Source organism: Mercenaria mercenaria, chromosome 3 (assembly GCF_021730395.1).
Source record: "Mercenaria mercenaria strain notata chromosome 3, MADL_Memer_1, whole genome shotgun sequence".
Lineage (NCBI taxonomy): Eukaryota > Metazoa > Mollusca > Bivalvia > Venerida > Veneridae > Mercenaria > Mercenaria mercenaria.
Window position 1 is genome coordinate 55,699,309 of NC_069363.1, and position 25,099 is coordinate 55,724,407.

Consider the following 25,099-nt stretch of genomic DNA (forward strand, 5'->3'; position numbering starts at 1 on the left):
TATATTTGAAAACTTCGGACTTCTAGCTTATATTGAATTATACCGAGGATGCCCGATTCGCAACAAATCGACTTTTTGCCAATTTTAAGGTGTAAATGAGGTAAACTGTCTAAGTTCTTTACAAGGAATTAATGTGCAATTTCCACAGTGTTGCCAAACGTAGCCAGGCCAATTTTACTTATTTACAAATCCTTACATTATTCTAAAGAATGAATAATTTGTTATTCTGTGTAGATCTACTGTAATATAGTAGGTCCCAGAAAAGGCATAAATTAGCTATATAGCTAAATATAGCTAGAATTAGCTGTAAAACCAATAACAATAATGCAAAATATGTCAAAATCAAATGGTTTTTAAGATGAAAGACAATAGAAAACCAAGATCTTTGCGGTCACATTTTTAATAAATTAATTAAATTATGCAGCAATATTTGGAGATAAATCATTGAAGAATGTGTCACGTGTGGGAATCATCATTGCATAAGACAAATTTTTAGCTCATCTGATTTTTTGAAAAAAAATGATAAGTTATTGTCATCACTTGAGCGGTTGTCGGCGTCTGCGTCGGCGTTGCCTGGTTAAGTTTTATGTTTAGGTCAGCTTTTCTCCTAAACTATCAAAGCTATTGCTTTGAAACTTGGAATACTTGTTCACCATCATAAGCTGACCCTGTCTAGCAAGAAACATAACTCCATCTTGCTTTTTGCAAGATTTATGGCCCCTTTTGTACTTAGAAAATATCAGATTTCTTGGTTAAGTTTTATGTTTAGGTCAACTTTTCTCCTAAACTATCAAAGCTATTGCTTTGAAACTTGGAATACTTGTTCACCATCATAAGCAGACCCTGTACATCAAGAAACATAACTCCATCTTGCTTTTTGCAAGATTTATTGCCCCTTTTGGACTTAGAAAATCAGTTTTCTTGGTTAAGTTTTATGTTTAGGTCAGCTTTTATCCTAAACTATCAAAGCTATTCCTTTAAAACTTGCAACACTTGTTCACCATCATAAGTTGACCCTGTACAGCAAGAAACATAACTCCATCCTGCTTTTTGCAACATTTATGGCCCCTTTTGGACTTAGAAAATATCAGATTTCTTGGTTCAGTTTTATGTTTAGGTCAACTTTTTCTCTTAAACTATCAAAGCTATTGCTTTGAAACTTGCAACACTTGTTTACCATCATAAGCTGACCCTGTACAGCAAGCAACATAACTCCATCCTGCTTTTTGCAATAATTATTGCCCCTTTTGGACTTAGAAAATCATTTTCTTGGTTGAGTATTATGTTTAAGTCAACTTTTCTCATAAACTATCAAAGCTATTGCTTTAAAACTTGCAACAGTTTTTCACCATCATAAGTGGACACTGAACATCAAGAAACATAACTCTATCCTGCTGTTTGCAAGAATGATGGCCCTTTTTAGACTTAGAAAATCATGGGTAGGACAATATTTCTATTACACAAAAAAAATCAGATGAGCGTCAGCACCCGCAAGGCGGTGCTCTTGTTCTGATGACTTATCGCAGAAATTAGCAACATGTATTGAAACTGAAACTGCAATTTAGATTTCCGTTCTGTGTGATTGTCTTTTAAATTGTCTCATAAACCATTTGGGTGGGATTAATAACTGCGTGTTTTATATTTGATATTGACATAATTATATATTGAACAATCGTAATTAGTTTGATAGCTATTTCTAGCTATATATAGCTAGATTTAGCTATATAGCTATTTTGTGACTTTTCTGGGACCTGTTTAGCCATTCTCGCAAATTACCACTACCAGAGGTCTACTGTAGTTGGACGCTAGTTGAACCCCAGGCACATTTTGCCAATATTTTATGTTTGGTTACATTAACTTCAAAAAGTTTCAACTAATCAGGGATGTTTCACAACATCTTCGTGAACCAGTCAAAACTTCAAAAATTTCGATATTGACACTGAATTTTGAAAAATATTATTTATCTTGAGGTAAATTTCTAAACGGCCGAGTAGAAGAATAAATTTTTATGCCCCCAAAAAATTTTTTAGGGGGCACTACAAGTTGCCCTTGTCTGTCCATCCGCCATCCCAATTTGTGTTGTTCATATTTCAAAAAGTATTTGACCCAGAGTTGTCAAACCTCACAGGAATGTTATTCAGCACGGAAAGCAGTGCACCTGACGTTTTAATTTGGACCTCACTTAGACAGGCCAGAGTTATGGCCTTTGACTTAAGTCAAAAATACACATAAAAAGGGCCTAACCTTGAGTTAAAAAAACAGGGAGGCACCTGTGTCCTATGGACACACATCTAGTTATTAATGGCAGTGATGCAATATTGTGACCAGTCATGTGGTGTGTGTCGTCCATTGTAAAAACTCTAGAGGCCACAGTTGTAACTCAATCTGTGTAACTTGGTCAGAATGTTTGTCTTGATGGATCTCTAGGTCAAATTTGAAACTGGGTCATGTAGGGTCAAAAACTAGTTCAGTAGGCCAGATCAATGGAAAATTTTGTTAACACTCTAGAGTCAACAGTTTAAGTTTGAAACTCATGAGAATGGGCGATATCGGTCAGTTAATTCCCCTGATAAAACAGGTGCGCCTATAGGTGGTGCTATATGCGAATAGGTCCCAGACTAAAAATTGTATACTTACATCGTTATACAGTCGTTGTCACTTCAAAATATTAGTAGAATTGGAAAGTATTCGAAAATGTCATCAAAGTTCAGCTTTTTATCACTTGAGCAGAATTTTGAGTGTTCAAAGAGCTTTATTCATATCTATTGATATTCTATGCTTTGAAAAATAACAGACAAGCTGTAAGGACTGTTTTAAAGTACATTTTCTGTGTGTCAGTTTATTCATGGACTGTATGATGGTCATATTTGTTAATTGTGGCAATAAATGCTTTATTTAGCTTTTAAGTAGTTTTTCAATATTCAATGCCCTCCTTTGGAAATCCTTTTATCATTTTGCAAGTATTCAGACTATATTCTTTAAATAAAGGATCAGTGTAGACAGTATATATTCCTATAGTTACAATTTAATTGGAAAGATCTGCATACACAGCTGAGGTCTTGAAAAATATAGAAATTATAAGAATGTTTACTGTAAAACGTTAAATATATGCCCTTGTGATAAGGTGTCCCTACAAATTTCCATCAGTCCAGTTAATTATTACATCTGTTTTTTTTTCATATATTTTATGAAAATATCATCCTGAGGCATAAATGATCTCTATTGACAAATTAACACATCTTGTGTTAATTTTAATTTTATGGTGTTGCCTCTTTAATGTTCAGTCAATTCAAATTCACAGCAGCTTGCCCACATAAAGTGAAATACAAACTTCCAAAAAAGGGCCATTGGTTCAATCTCAAATTTTTGTTGGGCCTAAAGCATCGCCTCTTGAGACCAACAATTAGTTAAAATGTTTTTAATCAACAACACAAAAAAAAACCTGACACGTTTGTTTCTTAACTATAGATAACAAAGTAGAAATATCACAAGAATGTCAAAATATGAATTTTTACATATTATAAAAACACCCGGAGGATTTTTAATATACAGACCACAAATTTGTAGAGCTTTGGAAATAAAAAATAACAACAAATGTGAGACCTATTAGACATTATGTCAAATCAGTGTTAAAGTATTAAGATAACTTATTATAAACATTAACATCAGACTGTCAAATATGTAACACCCACGTGGGAGCAGGAAGTGTTAAGTCTGCTTCAATGACATATTCTTTAACCCCCTAAGAGTTAACAGGACACATGGTATGCACAAAGTTTTTTTATGATAATCAGTATGCAGCCAGTGGATAGGAAATTTTATGCAAACTTAATATATCCAGAGAAATCATTGTCTATGTGAAACAAAGTATCCATACAAGGGTAAATTTAGCAATATTTTTCAACTAGCTAAATTAGCTAACCCCGCGTTGCTCACAAATTAAATAGAAATGTGACTCGCTTAAAAAAAATGCTAGGATATATATAACTGGCCAGTATTTTGAAGTGAGGCTATAAATTTCTTGTTAAAAACAGAAGAAACATGTAGCTATCTAAATAGATGATATTGATAAATTACATGATTGTATCTTTTTAAATAACTGAATCACTTTTTTAACACTATGATAAAAGCCGAGAGTACACCGCATGATAGGACCTATTCGCCCGTAGCGACACTTGTTAAATCATTTGGGAAGATAACTCGCCAAATGCTGCTATTGGTCAGAATGTTTGTCTTGATGACCTCTAGGTCAAATTCGAATCTGGGCCATGTGGGGTCAAAAACTAGGTCACTCTCTCAAATCAAAGAAAAAGCTTTTTAACACTTAGAGGCCACATTTATGACCATATTTTCATGAAACTTGGTCAGAATGTTTATCTTGATGATTCCTAGGCCAAGTTTGAAACTGGGTCATGTGGGTTCAAAAACTAGGTTGGTCACCCACTCAAATCAAAGGAACGCTTGTAAATATTCTAGAGGCCACATTTTTGATCCTATCTTCATGAAAGTTGATCAGAATGTTTGTCTTGATAATCCCTAGGTCAAGTTCAAATCTGAGTCATGTGTGTTCAAAAACTAGGTCACATGCTCAAATCACATGAAAAGCTTGTTAACACTGCAGAGGCCACATTTATGACCCTATCTTCATGAAACTTGGTCAGAATGTTTATCTTGATGATCTCTATGCCATATTCGAATCTGGGTCATGTGGGGTCAAAAACTAGGTCACCCGGTCAAATCAAAGGAAAAGCCTGTTAACACTCTAGAGGCTGTAGATGCATTTACTCAGGTGAGCGATCCAAGGTCATCATGACCCTCTTGTTTTCATTGTTAGCAAGTACTTTGCCTTAATGTTGTTTTAAGTTTCAATTGACATGTAGAATAATGGAAAAACACTAATTGGCTAAAACCACTAATATTTAATGTAACCATGGACCAAGCATTTGTAATCTAGTGTTTTCAAGCTTTGTGTAGTCGCATGTGTTGTGGGGATTACAAATTTTTGTTTACTTAACCGCTGTCTTTTTGAACAGTCTGCCTATATGTTCGTTTAAAGGTCCATTACTAAGGGAAAGTGAGTTGACAATTTTTTTCATAGCCAGTGCATAGACTTCTGCAAGACACTAAATAAGGAAGATTGGCAGGTCAAAATTTACAGGTGTTTGGAACTCAAAGAAATGTATGTGTATTATGTTGAAATTTCAATGAATCAACAGAATGACCCCCCAGGTCTTTTTAACTTTCTTCATACTTCATAGAAAAATAATTGTACATATACTGCGATTTATTTCGAATTTCTACATACCAACTTTCATTTTCCAATAAAATGAAATAGTTTCTGTGCTTTTTAAAAGAAATTAAAATGTCCACTTTCCTTAGTATTGGACCTTTAATAGTTTGCTTGGAAGCAGTGGTCTAGTAGATTACTAGTAGTAAATTATTACATCAGAATAACTGACATGTCAGGATGACACCACCCTTTCCTTCGGAAGGGAAAATAAAAACACAAATGCTGAATAAATTTGAAAACCAACCAAATTTTTACTTATCTTCTAAACTAATATTTTACAAAGTGATCTAAATATACAAGTTAGAAAAATGCCAAAAATACTGATAAAGATGACAAATCAGCTTAATGAATAAAAAGAGTAAAGTTTTAAGTTCTGCCAAAAAGTAAATAATAATCTAAATAAATGGTAAAATTAAAGTATCCTAATGTATTTTGTGACTCTGGGTACTTTTATGACTCTGTGCCCTAAAATAACAGCAATATAAATTAATTACCAATATTTACTGAAGTATTTAAAGATGAAAATCTAAAACTAATTGCTGTTAAAACAATAGAATTTAAATTACTTAATTAAAGAAAATTACTTACTAATTTAGAGAAAAGTTACAATGAATTTAGTAAAACTCTTAGGTTAAATAAATAGCCAAAAATAAATACAGAATTAATTAATTATTAATTACTAACCCTAAGAGAGTTTTATAGATGTTGTCTGTCCAAAAGTTCCTTACAGAGTGAAAAATTGGCTCTGAAATTCTACAGAGGTAAACTCTTCCAGAATGCTGTCAACCATGAAGGATGTAAAGTACATTCTGATTGGTCAGCATTTTTCTGATAAGCCATTCAACATTTATCTTACATTTACATTTATAGACTAGCTGAATGCCCTTAATAGATTAGCTAAAGGTCTATGCTTTTAAAAACTTAAAATACCATACTTTCTGTAAATACAAACATTTATGATAAAATATTAGACTGTTAGATGATATTATGCAATACTAAAACTATGTATTATGTACCAGTAACATTGTGTTGTAAAAATCCAACTTTACAACACATGAATATTTATGCTTTTACAGTAGACTGGTCACCTGTTTAAGTTTGGAACTCATGAGAATTGGTCAGAATGTTTGCCTTGATGACCTCTAGGTCAGATTCAAATCTGGGTCATGTTGGGTCAAAAACTAGGTCACCCGGTCAAATCAAGGGAAAAGCTTGTTAACACTCTAGAGGCCACAGTTGTAACTCAATCATTTTGAAACTTGGTCAGAATGTTTGTCTTGATAATCTCTAGGTCAAGTTTGAAAATGGGTCATGTGGGTTCAAAAACTAGGTCAGTAGGCCAGATCAAAGGAAAATCTTGTTAACATTCAAGAGTCCAAGGTTTAAGTTGAAACTCATGAGAATTAGTCAGAATGTTTGTCTTGATGACCTCTAGGTCAAGTTCGAATCTGGGTCATGTAGGGCCAAAAACTAGGTCACTCGGTCAGATCAAAGGAAAAGCTTGTTAACCCTTTAGAGGCCACAGTTGTGACCCAGTCTTTATAAAACTTGGTCAGAATGTTTGTCTTGATGATCACTAGGTCAGCTTTGAAACTGGGTCTCATGTGGGATTAAAAACTAGGTCAGAAGGTGGGATCAACTCTGGAGAGCGATATAGGGCCATCATGGCCCTCTTGTTTTTAGAAAGAGGTGAAATACTTCAAATACTGTGAAATCATTTAATTTAATTGGGAGGAAGTTTTGTGGTTTTAGCCAAAACAGTATTTCATGGGGATTTTAATTTATGTATTTTAAATTTCGAAGATAAAATGAATAGCTAATTTCTTTGTTTGTTGGGATTTAAATTCATTTAATTTAGTAGATTGACAAAACCACTTAATCCATGAAAAATGACACCCTCTCACATGAAAATTTATTAATTTTACAGTACTACCAGTATGCCCAATTCCCAGTGCAGTTATTACACTAGGTTTTGATCAGAAAATTAGAAGACCCCTATATTACGCATTGTCATGGATTCAGAAAACTCGTATATATCATTGTAATTATATTTTCAACTTTTACAGGAAATTTTAGAGTTTTATTATGGCTGAAGGACCTGGACGCACACAGTTTTCTTTGAGACCAGATGATGGGTTGAACAAGTAAGTTGTTTTCAGTTGGATTATGAATATGATAAGGATAATGCCAGTGTACATATTAACTTTTTATATTCATTATGATAGAAACTGAGTAATGTTACAGGTGTTGCACATGCACATTATGTAATGAAGTGTTATTTAATCTAGGTAGTAAATTGTTAACACTAGTAAGTTAAAAACATTAAAAGTGTTTAAAAATCATAATACATTTGTTTTGCATAAAATATTAAATGGATACAGTCCATTTCAAAATATCCATTCCGACAGAGATTATAGGTATCTTCAGCACAGGGCAATATTACTGGCAAAGGATTGTACTAACTGTCAACGTGTAATAAAGAATTACCAGCTTTTGTTAGAAAATTCATGGTATGGGCATCCCCAAGTTTTGTAAATATAACACACTATTTAACAGGTGCTTTACCTTTAATGGCAGGTCATTTTCAATCTTAATTATTGTATCTTGTTTTCAAAACTGTTGAAATTTATACACAGATTTTAGAAATGAAATTCTTTGGGTACGACATCATTTGCAGAGGATGTTGAAGACAAATCTGTATTGTTATGATTTTGCTTTGAATATTTCACAGATATTTTTCTGATGATTATTGCAAGTCATTCTTCAAGGTGATTCAGCAGCTGAGAAATGATGAGGCATTCTGTGATGTCAGTCTGCAGGTAGAGAACCACACATTCCCTTGCCATAAGGTAATCATTTGCATATCTAAAGTGTTTTGTTGCTTTTAAAAAATGAAGTACTATTAGAACTTGTTAAAAACTATTGCTTGTAACATTGACCATTGGTAAATTTTATTTCTCAATTTAAATTGATGCTGTAGTAGATACAATTTAGCTGTCTTGTTAAAGCCATGTTAGAATGCTGCTCATTTACATTCTATTTCATTGATAGCATGCCCATAATCGACTTTTATCTAGAACAAAAAATTGAAGATTAAACTTCCTTAATGTTGTAGGACTGTTTACACCAAATAGGAAGTGACTACTCAGTGTTACATTCAAATAGGAAGTGACTACTCAGTGTTACATTCAAATAGGAAGTGACTACTCAGTGTTTCATGCGAAGTAGTTCAAAATGTAGTTCCATGCTGTTGATGAAATCTGGTATAATGAGTCATATAAGGATGCAACAGTTATATTTTTGGCTTAGTTTTATTGCTTATTGTATTGAGAAAAGATCTAGACCACGTTCATTTTGAATTTCCAGGTTTTAGTTTTATTCATTGGGAAAATGTCTACATACGCGTAATCGATAAATGACAAATTTCGTCGGAGCATTTTCAGAGGGTGATGTTTTTCAGAACAGATTGTTTTCCTTAATATATATAACATAGCATCTCAATATTTTTTCATTTTTGGTAAGAAGACATGTTACTAAATGGCTATATATAGCTTTTATATCATTGAAATGCTCTAAAGTACTGAAAATGAAATCTCAGGAATTAATCATCTATATGAAATAAGGAAGGAATTGAACTGGTATATTATAACATGTAGGTTGTGTTAGTACTCCATACTTCTGTTTAATGTTTAGCTGCAATATGCAGTAGGTTGTGTTGATTGCTGGCAGTCCATACTTCCATGCAATGTTTATCAACAATATGTTGTAGGTTATGTTGATGGCAGGCAGTCCATACTTCCATGCAATGTTTATCAACAATATGTTGTAGGTTGTGTTGATGGCAGACAGTCCATACTTCCATGCAATTTTTATCAACAATATGTTGTAGGTTATGTTGATGGCAGGCAGTCCATACTTCCATGCAATGTTTATCAACAATCATGACAATATGTTGTAGGTTATGTTGATGGCAGGCAGTCCATACTTCCATGCAATGTTTATCAACAATATGTTGTAGGTTCTGTTGATGGCTGGCAGTCCATACTTCCATGCAATGTTTCTCAACAATATGTTGTAGGTTATTTTGATGGCAGGAAGTCCATACTTCCATGCAATGTTTATCAACAATCATGACAATATGTTGTAGGTTGTGTTGATGGCAGGCAGTCCATACTTCCATGCAATGTTTATCAACAATCATGACAATATGTTGTAGGTTGTGTTGATGGTAGGCAGTCCATACTTCCATGCAATGTTTATCAACAATATGTTGTAGGTTGTGTTGATGGCTGGCAGTCCATACTTCCATGCAATGTTTATCAACAATATGTTGTAGGTTATGTTGGTGGCAGGCAGTCCATACTTCCATGCAATGTTTATCAACAATCATGACAATATGTTGTAGGTTGTGTTGATGACAGGCAATCCATACTTCCATGTAATGTTTATCAACAATATGTTGTAGGTTGTGTTGATGGCTGGCAGTCCATACTTCCATGCAATGTTTATCAACAATATGTTGTAGGTTGTGTTGATGGCTGGCAGTCCATACTTCCATGCAATGTTTATCAACAATCATGACAATATGTTGTAGGTTATGTTGATGGCAGGCAGTCCATACTTCCATGCAATGTTTATCAACAATCATGACAATATGTTGTAGGTTGTGTTGATGACAGGCAATCCATACTTCCATGTAATGTTCATCAACAATATGTTGTAGGTTGTGTTGATGGCTGGCAGTCCATACTTCCATGCAATGTTTATCAACAATATGTTGTAGGTTGTGTTGATGGCAGGCAGTCCATACTTCCATGCAATGTTTATCAACAATATGTTGTAGGTTGTGTTGATGTCAGGCAGTCCATACTTCCATGCAATGTTTATCAACAATATGTTGTAGGTTGTGTTGATGGCAGGCAGTCCATACTTCCATGCAATGTTTATCAACAATATGGTAGAACATGACAAGCAAGATGTAGTCATAGGAGGAGTGTCTAAAGATATTTTCTCAGTTATACTGGAATTCTTATATTCAGGTATATATGCTATGTAATATTTTCAGTTAGTTTTAATTTCAAGTTGACTGAAACCTTTCCAAACCAATGAAACAGCTTACAGTGTTTATGTTTACCTTTATGATTGATCACTTGCCCCTCACCACTTTGGGTTTAAAACCCTGCTACGGATGTACATAGATGAAGTTTACCTATTTTCATGAGAAAAGAAGTAACAGGTAAACATTTTACATGTTTTCAGTAGAAATAGAAGTAACAGGTAAACTGTTTACCTGTTTGCATGTGAAAAAGAAGTAACAGGTAAACAGTTTATATGTTTTCAGTAGAAATAGAAGTAACATGTAAACTGGTTACCTGTTTTCAGGAGAAATAGAAGTAACAGGTAAACTGTTTACCTGTTTTCAGTAGAAAAAGAAGTAACAGTGAAACAGTTTACATGTTTGCAGGAGAAATATAAGTAACAGGTAAACTGTTTACCTGTTTTCAGTTGAAAAAGAAGTAACAGGTAAACAGTTTACCTGTTTTCAGGAGAAATAGAAGTAACAGGTAAACATTTTACATGTTTTCAGGAGAAATAGAAGTAACAGGTAAACTGTTTTCATGAGAAAAAATGTAACAGGTAAATAGTTTACATATTTCTAGTATTTCTAGTAGAAATAGAAGTAACAGGTAAACTGTTTACCTGTTTTCAGTTGAAAAAGAAGTAACAGGTAAACAGTTTACCTGTTTTCAGGAGAAATAGAAGTAACAGGTAAACATTTTACATGTTCTCAGGAGAAATAGAAGTAACAAGTAAACTGTTTTCATGAGAAAAAATGTAACGGGTAAACAGTTTACTTGTTTCTAGTAGAAATAGAAGTAACAGGTAAACTGTTGACATGTTTGCAGGAGAAAAAGAAGTAACAGGTAAACAGCTGACATGTGTGCAGGAGAAATAGAAGTAACAGGTAAACTGTTTACCTGTTTTCAGTAGAATAAGAGCTGTCTCCATAGGATGACACATGCCTCCGATGGCACTTTGAATGAATAGTTATGGCTGATGTTAGAGTTTAGGACCTTTGACCTACGAACCTGGGTCTTGCGCGCGACACGTCGTCTTACTGTGGTACACATTCATGCCCAATAATTTTAAAATCCATGCATGAATGACAAAGATATGGACCGGACACGCCCATCAATGCACTATCATGAAATGTGACCTTTAACGTCTAAGTGTGACCTTGACCTTTGAGCTACGAACTTGTGCGCGACACATCGTCTTACTGTGGTACACATTCATGCAAATGACAAAGATATGGACCGGACACAAGTGCACTATCATGAAAAATGACCTTTAACGTCTAAGTGTGACCTTGACCTTTGAGCTATGGACCTAGGTCTTGCGCGCGACACGTTGTCTTACTGTGGTACACATTCATGCCAAGTTATTTGAAAATCCATCCATGGATGACAAAGATATGGACCGGACACGAATGCACATCATGAAAAATGACCTTTAACGTCTAAGTGTGACCTTGACCTTTGAGCTACGGACATGGGTCTTGTGCGTGACACGTCGTCTTACTGTGGTACACATTCAGACCAACAGACAGTTCAAAAACTGTATGCCTCCCTTCGGGGGCATAAAAAGAAGTAACAGGTAAACAGTTTACATGTTCGCTGGAGAAATAGAAGTAACAGGTAAACTGTGTACCTGTTTTCAGTAGAAAAAGAAATAACAGTTTACTTGTTTGCAGGAAAAATAGAAGTAACAGGTAAACTGTTTTCATGTTTTCAGAAGAAATAGAAGTAACAGGTAAACTGTTTTCATGTTTTCAGGAGAAATAGAAGTGACAGAAGAGAATTGTGAGGATTTACTCATAGCTGCTGATATGTTTTCAGTATCAGAGATAGTCACCATCTGCTGTACATTTCTTACAGACAAACTACAACCTGAAAACTGCATAGGTAAGGCTAACAAAAAGAACAAGAAGGTTTTCTGTAATTATTGTTTCCTATTATTTCCTATCTTTCTCAAGTAGGGTATGAAGTTGATGCAATGAAATCTGTTAGATGGTCCTTCGTAAGCTTAGAATGCACCTAAGAAAAATAATAGCAGACTCACTTTGATTTAGTGTACTCATGAGGGGTAATGAAATGTATAACACCCCTCACATCCCCTAGAGAGGGGTTAATCGGAACTTTCTTATATGAATACATGGAATCCATAATCCCAGAGGGCCAGAAAATATATCAAATATAGAGTCCAATTACAGGGAGACTTTTTATGGCTGCCACTTGGTACTGAAAGACACTGTTGTGATAGTTATTAAAGTCTGTGAGAAGCTCGTTTGAAAGCATAAAACGCATCCAAGCAAAATAATAGCAGACTCAGTGTGGTTTAGTCTATTCATGAGGTAGATACATTATAAGGCTGTTATTTCAGATATAAAATGCTATAGATGATTTAAAATCACATCATAGAACATTAATGCCGAAATGATGCTTAAATCTGACTGGAACTATGAGTGATGTATTATCAACAAGTTTTGTTCTTTTAATATATAACTAAAAGAGTTTAGCTGTCCTCAATTGTTGAAGTTGACAGAAATAACCTTATGCTTTCAAGTTTAACAATTATTTTACCAACCACCACTACATTACAAATAATGACTAATTAAGTAAGATATCACTTGAAAATTAGGCAACCTATATGAAATGTGCTGTGCCATGGGAAAACCAACATAGTGGCTTTGCAACCAGCATGGATCCAGACCAGCCTGCGCATCTGCGCAGTCTGGCCAGGATCCATGCTGTTCGTTGACTGTTTCTCTAATTGGAATAGGCTTTGAAAGCGAACAGCATAGATCCTGACCAGACTGCACAGATGCGCAGGCTGGTCTGGATCCATGCTGGTCGCAAAGCCAATATGTTGGTTTTCCCATAGCGCGGCTCAAATGTACTTTGTTGTCAGTTAAGTGAAGTATTACCTCTGCTTGACTGAGCTACCTTCTTTATCAAAATTCCATTACTTTTAGAAAGGTCCTTTCAGTATTATGTTGTTAATAAAAATTCCTAGATTCATAAAGCAATAGGGTAAATGAAGTACTTAAAATGACAGGAATATGAAAATATCTTTATCATATTTGTCAAAGATTTGAATGTATATGTTAAGCAGTGATTCCATAGAAATGAAAAATTGTAACATCTTTATATCCTCCCTTTTGTCTAACATAGGTTGTAAAGTGATAAATGCTAAAGTTTTAGGCAGTTATAAAAACAACTTGCCTTTTTTGGGTTCATATAATTGAAATACCTCTATATCTATTAAATGGAAATATAAAACCAGAAATTCTACTGAGATCAAAAGAAATATACAAGATTTCTTTTTATGTATTTGCATCATGAAGGGGAGTAATTACAGAAGAAAGATACAATAAATCATTTATTCTTTCAAATGTTTTTGTTTGTAAAATAATTCTCTAGCAGAGTATTTGAAAATTAAAAAAAAATGTCTTAAAATGTTGCTTAAATGACCACCTTTAAGCACTAAGCTATATTTAGAAACATACTTATTCTGCTTGGTACTTGCAGGTATCTACCTATTTGCTGCCACTATATCTTGTAATGTTCTCAAGAGAGACGCAGAGAAGTACATATACAAACACTTCCTGAAGGTTGCGAAAGAAGAAGAATTTCTCAATCTTGAAAAAGATTCTCTTATACAGTTTTTACTGAGTGAATGTCTACATGTAGAAAATGAGTACCAAGTATTTAAAGGTACAGCATTTTTTCAACCCTTTAATTTAGTTTTTAAGTGCATATTTGTAATACAGCAATGTAAATAACATAGGTCGTGCAACAGGATTTACTAGAATTATTTGTATATATATTTTTTTAAGAATGTAGTAAATCAGGAGATTGATACACCAATAATCTATCTGATGGTACAAATGTAAATCAATAGTGTAGAAATTATTTTGTAAGTAATTTTTTATCTACATCAAATTCATGAATAGTGTTTCTTGAGCATTGTTTGATTCCACAGTTCAGTGTTAAGAAACTGTTTTTGTATCTACCTACTCGCAGCATGTATTTCAAGTTTTGTTCATCTCCATCATATTTAGCTCTAAGTGCAGCATACATATTTGTATTTCTGTTCATCTGCAAACGTTTTATAGATACTTAATTTTCTATTTAGCTGCAATGGACTGGATACTACAGAATCCATTAGAGAGAAAGAAGCATATTTTCGATGTTCTGGCACCTATCAGATTTCCTATAATATCTGAGGCACAGATGGACAAGTATCTATCTACACTCAGTGAAACTGAGTTAAGTATTAAAATAGCGTTACAGAAAATATTAAATGACTTTAAATCTGAGCGGAAAACTTTTGGTTTAATAGATAGCAAGTTAAAATCTGTGAAACATCATCTTATGGTGCCAAGGAAATGTTCAAGAAAAAATATTTATTTGTGTGGAGGATTTAGTCGCTTGAAAGGAGATCGATGGAGTGATGCTAAGACACTTAATACTGTAGAAAGGTTCGACACATTTTACAAAACTTGGCATGAATGTCCGAGTTTTCAGTTTCACCGGAGTGCTCTAGGTGCTGGTGTTGTGGATGGGCAAGTGTGTGTTGTTGGTGGAGAAAATGACATGTTGATTTTAGATTCTGTAGAAACATATGATCCTGTCACATACGAATGGAAGACACTTCCTGGCATGACTTCACCAAGGTTAGTTCTAGCATGCATTTATGAAAAGTTTTATCGGTAAGAATATTAACAGAAGTGAATTTATGTTAGTTTATACCAATTTATTTATAACAATTTATTTTAACTAACTTCATTATGATAAAAACTTGAAGCTAACTTTTATTTCCACTGTCCACTGCATGAAAAATGGAGAACCGTATATTAGGGAGTTATGATTATGGCACCAGTTTGGTTCTTATCTGCAACCAGTCATCTCTCACCTTCTCTTTTAGATTAATGCTTCCCTTTTCATTAAAGCTTAGCTTTTATTTAACCATAGAAGTTAAATGACCTGATTTTGATTGTTATCATACCGCTGTTGATTTTGCTTGTGCAAAACTCCCATATTACAAAATGTTTTATAGTTTTACTATTTCTGTATTAAAGAATACTGCCTGTATTTCTGTTGACCAGTATTTAGCCAAAAAATGCTGTTGACAAATTTACAGGTTTTGCTGTCAAAGATACCTGGAGTTTTTTTATGATTTCCATGCTTTTAAATGCAGATTGGCACAGTTACTTGTTTTGAATAGACTGGAACTTGTTTTTTTTCCGCAGCAGTAATTTCTTTATTAATTTGAGTAAAGGGCACTTTGAAAAATTTCTGTCTATAATTCTGTATAATATAACAATACTTTATTGCTTTTCATGTACAGTAATATTGTCAACATTTGTAGAAATTCTGTCAGCCTTGACACAGCCTCACCTTTTTTTAGCTCACCTGTCACATAGTGACAGGGTGAGCTTTTGTGATCACCCTTCGTCCGTCCACAATTTCTTGTCTGCATGATAGTGGTTTCATTTATGATTTTATTTTAACCAAACTTGCACACAACTTGTATCACCATAAGATCTTGGTTCCTTACTTGAACTGGCCAGATCCCATTTAGGGTTCCAGAGTTATGGCTCCTGAAAGGGCCAAAAGTAGCTATTTTGACATTGTCTGCACAATAGCATCTTTATGTATGATTTGATTTTTACCAAACTTGCACACAACTTGTATCACCATAAGATCTTGGTTCCTTTCTTGAACTGGCCAGATCCCATTATGGGTTCCAGAGTGATGGCCCCTGAAATGGCCAAAATTAGCTTTGACATTGTCTGTACAATAGCAGCTGTATTTATGATTAGATTTTTACCAAACTTGCACACAACTCAACACAAGATCTTGGTTCCTTTCTTGAACTGGCCAGATTCTATTATGGGTTCCAGAGTGATGGCCCCTGAAAGGGCCAAAATTAGCTATTTTTACCTTGTCTGCACAATAGCAGCTTCATTTATGATTTGAATTTAATCAAACTTGTACAAAACTTGTGTCACCATAAGATCTCGTTTCCTTTCTTGAACCGGCCAGATCCCTTAATGGATTTCAGAGTAATGACCTCTGAAAGGGCCAAAATTAGCTATTTTTACCTTGTCTGTGCAAAAGCAGCTTCATTTATGATTTGATTTTAACCAAACTTGCACACAACTTGTATCACCACAAGATCTTGGTTCCTTGATTCCTTTATGGGTTCCAGAGTTATGGCCCCTGATCGGGCCAGAATTAGCTATTTTGACCTTGTCTGCACAATAGCAGCTTCATTTATGATTTGAATTTAATCAAACTTGCACAAAACTTGTGTCACCATAAGATCTTGGTTCCTTTCTTGAACTGGCCAGATCCCATTATGGGTTCCAGAGTTATGGCCCCTGAAAGGGCCAAAATTAGCTATTTTGACCTTGTCTCCACAATAGCAGCTTCATTAATCCCCCGCCGTGTCCATATCTCCTAAACCCCTTGAAGGATTTTCATGAAACTTGGGTCAAATGATCACCTCATCAAGACGATGTGCAGAACCCATGGGTCAGCCTTGTCGGCTCAAGGTCAAGGTCACAACTCAAGGTCAAGGGTTGAGCCTTCCATTTTGTGTCCGTTCTACATCTCCTAAACCCCTTGAAGGAATTTTACCAAACTTGGGTCAAATAATCACCTCATCAAGACGATGTGCAGAACCCATGGGTCAGCCTTGTCGGCTCAAGGTCAAGGTCACAACTCAAGGTCAAGGGTTTGAGCCTTCCATTTTGTGTCCGTTCTACATCTCCTAAACCCCTTGAAGGAATTTTATCAAACTTGGGTCAAATGATCACCTCATCAAGACGATGTGCAGAACCCATGAGTAAGTCATGCCGTCTCAAGGTCAAGGTCACAACTTAGGGTCAAAGGTTTGAACCTTCCATTTTGTGTCCGCTCTATATCTCCTAAACTCCTTGAAGGATTTTCATCAAACTTGGGTCAAACGATCACCTCATCAAGGCGATGTGCAGAACTTACGAGTCAGCCATGTCGGCTCAAGGTCAAGGTCACAACTAAAGGTCAATGGTTTGAGCCTTCCATTTCGTGTCTGCTCTATATCTCCTAAACCCCTTGAAGGAATTTTATAAAACTTGGGTAAAATGATTACCTCATCAAAACCATATGCAGATATTATGAGTCAACCATGCCAGCTCAAGGTCAAGGTCACAACTAAGGGTCGAAGGTTTGAGCCTTCCATTTTGTGTCCACTCTGTATCTCCTAAACCCCTTGAAGGATTTTCATCAAACTTTGGTCAAATGATCACCTCATCAAGAACTCATGAGTCAGCCATGTCAACTCAAGGTCAAGGTCACAACTGAAGGTCAAAGGTTTCAGCTCTGTATCTCCTAAACCCCTTGAAGGATTTTCATGAAACTTGGGTCAAATGATCACCTCATCAAGATGTTGTGCAGAATTCATGAGTCAGCCATGTCAGTTCAAGGTCAAGGTCACAGCTAAAATCAAAGGTTTACCCTTTCACTATCCATAGCAGTGATGGGGGATTTAGCTGTCTTTCAGACTGCCTTGTTTATGATTTGATTTTAACCAAACTTGCACACAACTTATATTACCATAAGATCTCGATTCCTTTTTATATGGCCTAAGGGACGTATTATGTTATCGCCTCGGTGTCTGTCTGTCTGTCTGTCTGTCTGTTGGTTAGCAATTTCCCTTCCGCTCTTTAACTCTTGAACCCCTTGAAGGATTTCAAAGAAACCTGACACAAATGTTCACCTCATCGAAACGATGTGCAGAGCAGAATTTTCGGATGACTCAATTCAAGGTCAAGGTCACACTTAGGGGTCAAAGGTCATATGACTTTGTTTTGTGTGTATATTGCTCTGCCTTTGCGTTGCATTGCAGTGCTCTTGTTTTTATTTGGCAGATCCTCCTTTTGTTCACTTACAATATTTGTTTTTAATTACTTCCCTTTTATGTTACTTTAAATAGCTTATTTAATAACTTCTTTATTATTGACCGTAGGGAAAAAACGAGACCACTTTTCTGTGGTACAACATGGATGATACCTCCTATTTATAGGTGTATTTTGACATATCTGTACCTTTAAGAAAATTTCAACTATATTTTCTCATGATTCTTTTGATTGATCTTGATTATGAATTTTTAGCTCGACTATTCGAAGAATAAGTAGAGCTATCCTACTCACCACGGCGTCGGCGTCGGCGTCGGCATCGGCGTCGGCGTCACACCCTGGTTAAGTTTTTCGTACCAGTCCACATTTTGACAAAGTCTTTTGAGATAAAGCTTTGAAACTTTCAACACTTGTTTACCATCACTATGTCCAGTTATAGGCAAGAGTACATAACTCTGTCAAGCATTTTGACTGAATTATGGCCCCTTTTGACTTAGAAATCTTGGTTAAGTTTTTCATACCAGTTCATATTTTGACAAAGTCTTTTGAGATAAAGCTTTGACACTTTCAACACTTGTTTACCATCACCATGTCCAGTTGTAGGCAAGAGTACATAACTCATCAAGCATTTTGGTTGAATTATGGCCCCTTTTTGACTTAGAAATCTTGGTTAAGTTTTTCGTACCAGTCCACATTTTGACAAAGTCTTTCGAGATAAAGCTTTGAAACTTTCAACACTTGTTAACCATCACAATGTCCAGTTGTAGGCAAGAGTACATAACTCCATCAAGCATTTTGACTGAATTATGGCCCCTTTTGACTTAGAAATCTTGGTTAAGTTTTTCGTACCAGTTTATATTTTGTGTAAAGTGTTTGACATATGGCTTTGAAACTTTTATATCTTGTTCAATATAATAGTCTCTATCAATAGGCAAGAGTACGTAACTCTCTCATCTTTTTTGGCTGAATTATGGCCCTTTTTAAACTTGGAAATTGGTTCTATTTTGTAAATGTCCATGTTTTGTCAAGACTATTTGACATATGGCTTTTAAACTTTAAGCACTTGTTTATCATTATGATTTCCATCTGTAGGCAAGAGTACATAACTCTGACAATTATTTTGACTGAATTATGGCCCTTTTTGGACTTTGAAATTTGTTCAGTTTTTCTTACAAGTCAGCGTTTTGTCAAAACTGTTTGAACTGTGGCTTTGAAACTTTCAACACTAGTTTATCAACATGATTTCCATCTGTAGGCAAGAGTACATAACTCTGTCAACTATTTTGACTGAATTATGGCCCTTTTTGGACTTGGAAATTAGTTAAATTTTTCATATAAGTCCATGTTTTGCCTAACATATAACTTAACATATTTGCCATCATGGTCACACATTGCCATTTAGTGCAAGACTAATCGAAATCCACAAATACAGGAAAATTTTTTGTTTAATCCATTGTTTTGTTTAGTCTGAAAATCTATGGAAATATTTTGACCCCATTCTTCAATCAATTCTTCGAATAGTCGAGCGCGCTGTCATCCAACAGCTCTTGTTGACCTTCTTGTCCTTAAGTGCAATGATAACAGGTGAGCGATATAGGGCCATTTAGGCCCTCTTGTTTGATGTTGTTACGGCCCCTTTCCAACTTAAAATTCGGACAATAATTCATGAAAAGCTTGACAGGTCAAGTTCGACTTTGCCTACAAATATGCTTTGGAAATATTTGTGTGGTTAGATTTGAAACAATAAATGTGTTCCTATATTCTATCAGTGAAAAAAATTTAGGCAGTCATTCGGATGGCAATATTTAAATCACTTATCATTATGCTACGCACTCATGGTTTTATTAGTACACGTCAGGACTCCTGCCTATGTTTTATTCACTGTTAATATATAGGGGGCACATTTGTTATTTCTTAAACAGTCATTGGTGTTGTATTATGACATATATATTCATTGTTCTATATTTTGTAGATGTGGTCTTGGTGTTTGCAGTATAGACAACTGTCTGTATGCAGTGGGTGGATGGGTGGGGTCCGAGATAGGAGGTACTGTAGAGAAGTATGATCCAGAGCTTCAGAAATGGACAATCATTTCTCACTGTAGATCTCTCAAATGTTGGATGGGCATTACTGCAGATAATGGTATCAAAACAAGATTGTATTTTTTGTTAAGTAGAACTGTCATGGTTAATCCCAATTTTAGTATATTGGCATATATTTGAATATCGATGCAATAAAAGTAAGAGAAAATGAAGAAAAAATAGAACCAATAAATGAAACTATTTCCCTTGAATGTTCAAAAGAAAATGAAAATAATAATAAAACTTTGTTCAAAAATCCAATGACAAGTATCCTAAGTATCTGCAGGCAACAGACAGTTAGCAAGACTTAAAAATTTACTGTAAAATCATTTAATTTCGTGGGGATGAAATTTCGTGGTTTTGGTCAAAACAGCAATTTCATGGGGATATAAATTCGTGGATTTCAACTTTTGAACATAAAATGAATGGGAATTTTAGTTCTTTGTTGGGATTAAATTTAGTGGATTGACTCAACCATGAAATCCACGAAAATAAGTCCCCCAGGAATATTAATGATTTCACAGTATATTCATTTGATTCTCAAGTCTGCCCTTTTCACTTCACTTTTTGTATATCTATACCACTGACATGATTGCAAGTTTTCCTTTATTATATAACAGATTTTTCTCTTTAAAATATTTACAGGGTTGATGTATCTAGTTGGCGGGTGCAATGATTTAAGTGAGGAACTTACAAGTGTTGAAAGTTTTAATCCTGTCACCAAGGAGTGGACAAATCTTCCTGATTTAAACACTAAGCGCTCCTACACAGGAGTTACAGTTCTTGATGATTGTCTATATGCTGTAGGGGGTTGGAATGAACCAGATGGTGCTCTCAAGTCTGTAGAAAAACTGGACTTTAAAAAGGTTTTGTATTGTTACAGATAATTAGCATTTTTAGAGCAATTTTCAATTAATAACATTATTATACCAGCATGCACATTTTTTGATATTTAAAGTCTGTATTGACCAATGCAAATGCACCGTTTCATTTTTTACAAAGTAATTGATTTTCAGTGCTCCTACAAAGTGTAAGTAGAAATGCAAAGTCTTGTTGTTGTTTTTTTTCATGCTTATTTCATAGCTGACTACACAAATTACATGTAGAGCTATCCTACTTACAATTTTGTTTGCATCTTCATTCATGTCCAGTTCTTAAATTTTTGATGCATTTTCATTTTATCTCTGTTACATCTTTATGAAATTGCTTCAGACTAATAAGTGTTGTTTCACATCATCATCTACATCATATGACATAAGGTCCATAGCTCTGATAGTAATATTTTTACTTTGTACTTCAGGTTGAAGATTGGATGTACTTTCACTCTATATCTGGTCTTATTGAATGGATTTGATTCAAACTTGAAGTCATTTTTCTGCCGCATTACCCACATGATACTATGACAAGGTCCATAAAGTGTAGATGTGCATCACATCTTTAATTCAGGATGGCTATTTGAAAATTTCAAATTCTATAGTTTTTTTTTGTCATCCTTTTTTCTGTGTCCATGGCCATGTCCTGATCACAGAAGATTTGCACATAAGGAGGTTTCTCAAAAACTACTAGGCTAAGGTTTTCAGACTTCGCACATGTCTGCATCATCATAACTGTGGCTTACATTTTGTGAAAATTATGCCCCTTTATCAGCTTTGAAAAGTTTGGTAAGATTTTATATGTTAGATAGATCTAGTATTATTTAGATGGATCTGAATCAAGCGCACTGTTATTATACAGCTCTTATTTGTTTCTAGGATGGATAGATTAGGTCTGAGTCTTTTAGCACAGATGTTTGCCTCAGTGTTACAGTATTGAGGCAAAACCTAGGCATCAATCTCAAAATTCGAAGGTCAGACTTAGGGGACAAAGGTCATTTTAGAGCTTGTTCAAGCCATAACTTTTACATGCACAGAGCAATTTTTTTCAAGTTTTTTTTTTTCAGATTTTTTTTCCAAGTGAAATGGGGTGATATACACAACATAAGTCTCATTATATGTATAACATTGTCTGTTTGTTTTTTAACAGGGTTACTGGGTAGAAGTTGCACCATTATCAACAGCGAGAGCTGCAGCAAGTGTTGTTGTTGTTAACAATATGATATATGTAATGGGTGGTCGAAATGCAACACACGAGTTCACTGCTCCCTCCACTCTAGACACTGTGGAAGGGTATGATCCCAGCACTGACACATGGAATGATTTAGGGACAATGTTATCTAGTCGCTGTGAAGGTGCAGCTGTCATTATATAAAAATACGAGAGTACTCAAACTGTATCAACAATATGTGATTATTCATGGCCTTATTGTATGCTAGTTTTTAGCTCACCTGTCACAAAGTGACAAGGTGAGCTTTTGTGATCGCGCGGTGTCCGTCGTCCGTCCGTGCGTCCGTAAACTTTTGCTTGTGACCACTCTAGAGGTCACATTTTTCATGAGATCTTTATGAATGTTGGTCAGAATGTTCATCTTGATGATATCTAGGTCAAGTTCGAAACTGGGTCACATGCCTTCAAAAACTAAGTCAGTAGGTCTAAAAATAGAAAAACCTTGTGACCTCTCTAGAGGCCATATATTTCACAAGAAATAACACGTTCACCTTGATGATATCTAGGTCAAGTTCGAAACTTGGTCACGTGCCGTCAAAAACTAGGTCAGTAGGTCTAAAAATAGAAAAACCTTGTGACCTCTCTAGAGGCCATATATTTCACAAGATCTTCATGAAAATTGGTCAGGACGTTCACCTTGATGATATCTAGGTCAAGTTCGAAACTGGGTCATGTGACATCAAAAACTAGGTCAGTAGGTCAAATAATAGAAAAACCTTGTGACCTCTCTAAAGGCCACATTTTTCATGGGATATGTATGAAAGTTGGTCTGAATGTTCATCTTGATGATATCTAGGTCAAATTCGAAACTGGGTCACATGCGGTCAAAAACTAGGTCAGTAGGTCTAAAAATAGAAAAATTTTGTGACCTCTCTAGAGGCCATATATTTCATGAGATCTTCATGAAAATTGGTCAGAATGTTCACCTTGATGATATCTAGGTCAAGTTCGAAAGTGGGTCACGTGCCTTCAAAAACTAGGTCAGTAGGTCAAATAATAGAAAAACCTTGTGACCTCTCTAGAGGCCATATTTTTCATGGGATCTGTATGAAAGTTGGTCTGAATGTTCATCTTGATGATATTTAAGTGGGTCAAGTGCCTTCAAAAACTAGGTCAGTAGGTCAAATAATAGAAAAATCTTGTGACGTCTCTAAAGGCCATATTTTTCATGGGATCTGTATGAAAGGTGGTCTAAATTTTCATCTTGATGATATCTAGGTCGAGTTCGAAACAGGGTCATGTACGGTCAAAAACTAGGTCAGTAGGTCTAAAAATAGAAAAACCTTGTGACCTCTCTAGAGGCCATACTTGTGAATGGATCTCCATAAAAATTGGTCAGAATGTTCACCTTGATGATTTCTAGATCAAGTTTGAAACTGGGTCACGTGCCTTAAAAAACTAGGTCAGTAGGTCAAATAATAGAAAAACCTTGTGACCTCTGTAGAGGCCATACTTTTCATGGGATCTGTATGAAAGTTGGTCTGAATGTTCATCTTGATGATATCTAGGTCAAGTTTGAAACTGGGTCAACTGCGTTCAAAAACTAGGTCAGTAGGTCTAAAATTATTAAAATCTTTTGACCTCTCTAGAGGCCATATTTTTCAATGGATCTTCATGAAAATTGATCTGAATGTTCACCTTGATGATATCTAGGTCAGTTTCGAAACTGGGTCACGTGCGGTCAAAAACTAGGCCAGTAGATATAAAAATAGAAAAACCTTGTGACCTCTCTGGAGGCCATATTTTTCATGAGATCTTCATGAAAATTAGTGAGAATGTTCACCTTGATGATATCTAGGTAAAATTCAAAACATATGTCATGTACCTTCGAAAACTAGGTCAATAGGTCAAATAATAGAAAAACCTTGTGACCTCTCTAGAGACCATATTTTTCAATGGATCTTCTTGAAAATTGGTCAGAATTTATATATTGATAATATCTAGGTCAAGTTCAAAACTGGGTCACATGAGCTCAAAAACTAGGTCACTATGTCAAATAATAGAAAAAACGACGTCATACTCAAAACTGGGTCATGTGGGAAGAGGTGAGCGATTCAGGACCATCATGGTCCTCTTGTTGTTAAATGTTGGATATGTTATTGTCAGCAGAATTGTTTGATGCTTTAAGTTTAACAGAATCACCTTTTAGCTATCACATAGTGGCCCAGTTGTTCAAAACTTTAACCAGCTGTTAAACTAACAAGTGGTTAAAATTTGATTCAAGATGGAAAACATTAGTTTAATGTTTAAATTTTACTGTAAAGACTTTTAAGTGTTCATATTTCTAACTTGAACATTTGCTTTACAATGTCTTCTAAAATGTTGAAATATTAAAAATTGGCTTAATCACTGTTAGCTGAATCACCAGTTAAAATTTCAAACAACTAGGACAATACCTTTATGTTATGTTTCTTCTAATAAAAACAAGTTTGGTTTCTGTAAAAGAACCTGTTGTTTTACTAACTGAGACTATGTAACTCTGATTTAAATCAACGCATTTGTTTTGTTAATTTATTTACATGTATTTATTTCTTTCGTTATACTATGTCCACGTGCAGTGTAAAAACAGGTCAGATAAATCATGTGGAAATTGACTTCCTGCATTTATAGAATATCATTTTATAGAAACACAGATTGAAAAGTGTGATATCAGCGTGAT

At 34.9% G+C, this 25,099-nt stretch overlaps 1 protein-coding gene across 1 annotated transcript; it reads left to right on the forward strand.

Annotated features, from left to right (window-relative positions):
• Positions 1 to 21: 21 nt before the first annotated feature.
• LOC123524669 (actin-binding protein IPP-like) lies at positions 22 to 24,933 on the forward strand. Its single transcript, XM_045303026.2, has 10 exons — positions 22 to 100; positions 7,357 to 7,434; positions 8,022 to 8,139; positions 10,194 to 10,329; positions 12,127 to 12,255; positions 13,882 to 14,067; positions 14,489 to 15,029; positions 20,230 to 20,399; positions 20,984 to 21,204; positions 22,361 to 24,933. The coding sequence occupies exons 2-10, from the start codon at positions 7,376 to 7,378 to the stop codon at positions 22,583 to 22,585; spliced, it is 1,785 nt and encodes a 594-aa protein (XP_045158961.2). The 5' UTR covers positions 22 to 100; positions 7,357 to 7,375; the 3' UTR covers positions 22,586 to 24,933.
• Positions 24,934 to 25,099: the final 166 nt, after the last annotated feature.

What these genes read in the sequence shown, in the direction of transcription:
- LOC123524669 (XM_045303026.2), top strand. Translation starts at nt 7,376, where the DNA reads ATGGCTGAAGGACCTGGACGCACACAGTTTTCTTTGAGACCAGATGAT. An exon ending in ACAACCTGAAAACTGCATAG is followed by an intron (nt 12,256 to 13,881) that starts GTAAGGCTAACA and finishes TGGTACTTGCAG; the next exon opens with GTATCTACCTATTTGCTGCC. An exon ending in GGGCATTACTGCAGATAATG is followed by an intron (nt 20,400 to 20,983) that starts GTATCAAAACAA and finishes AAATATTTACAG; the next exon opens with GGTTGATGTATCTAGTTGGC.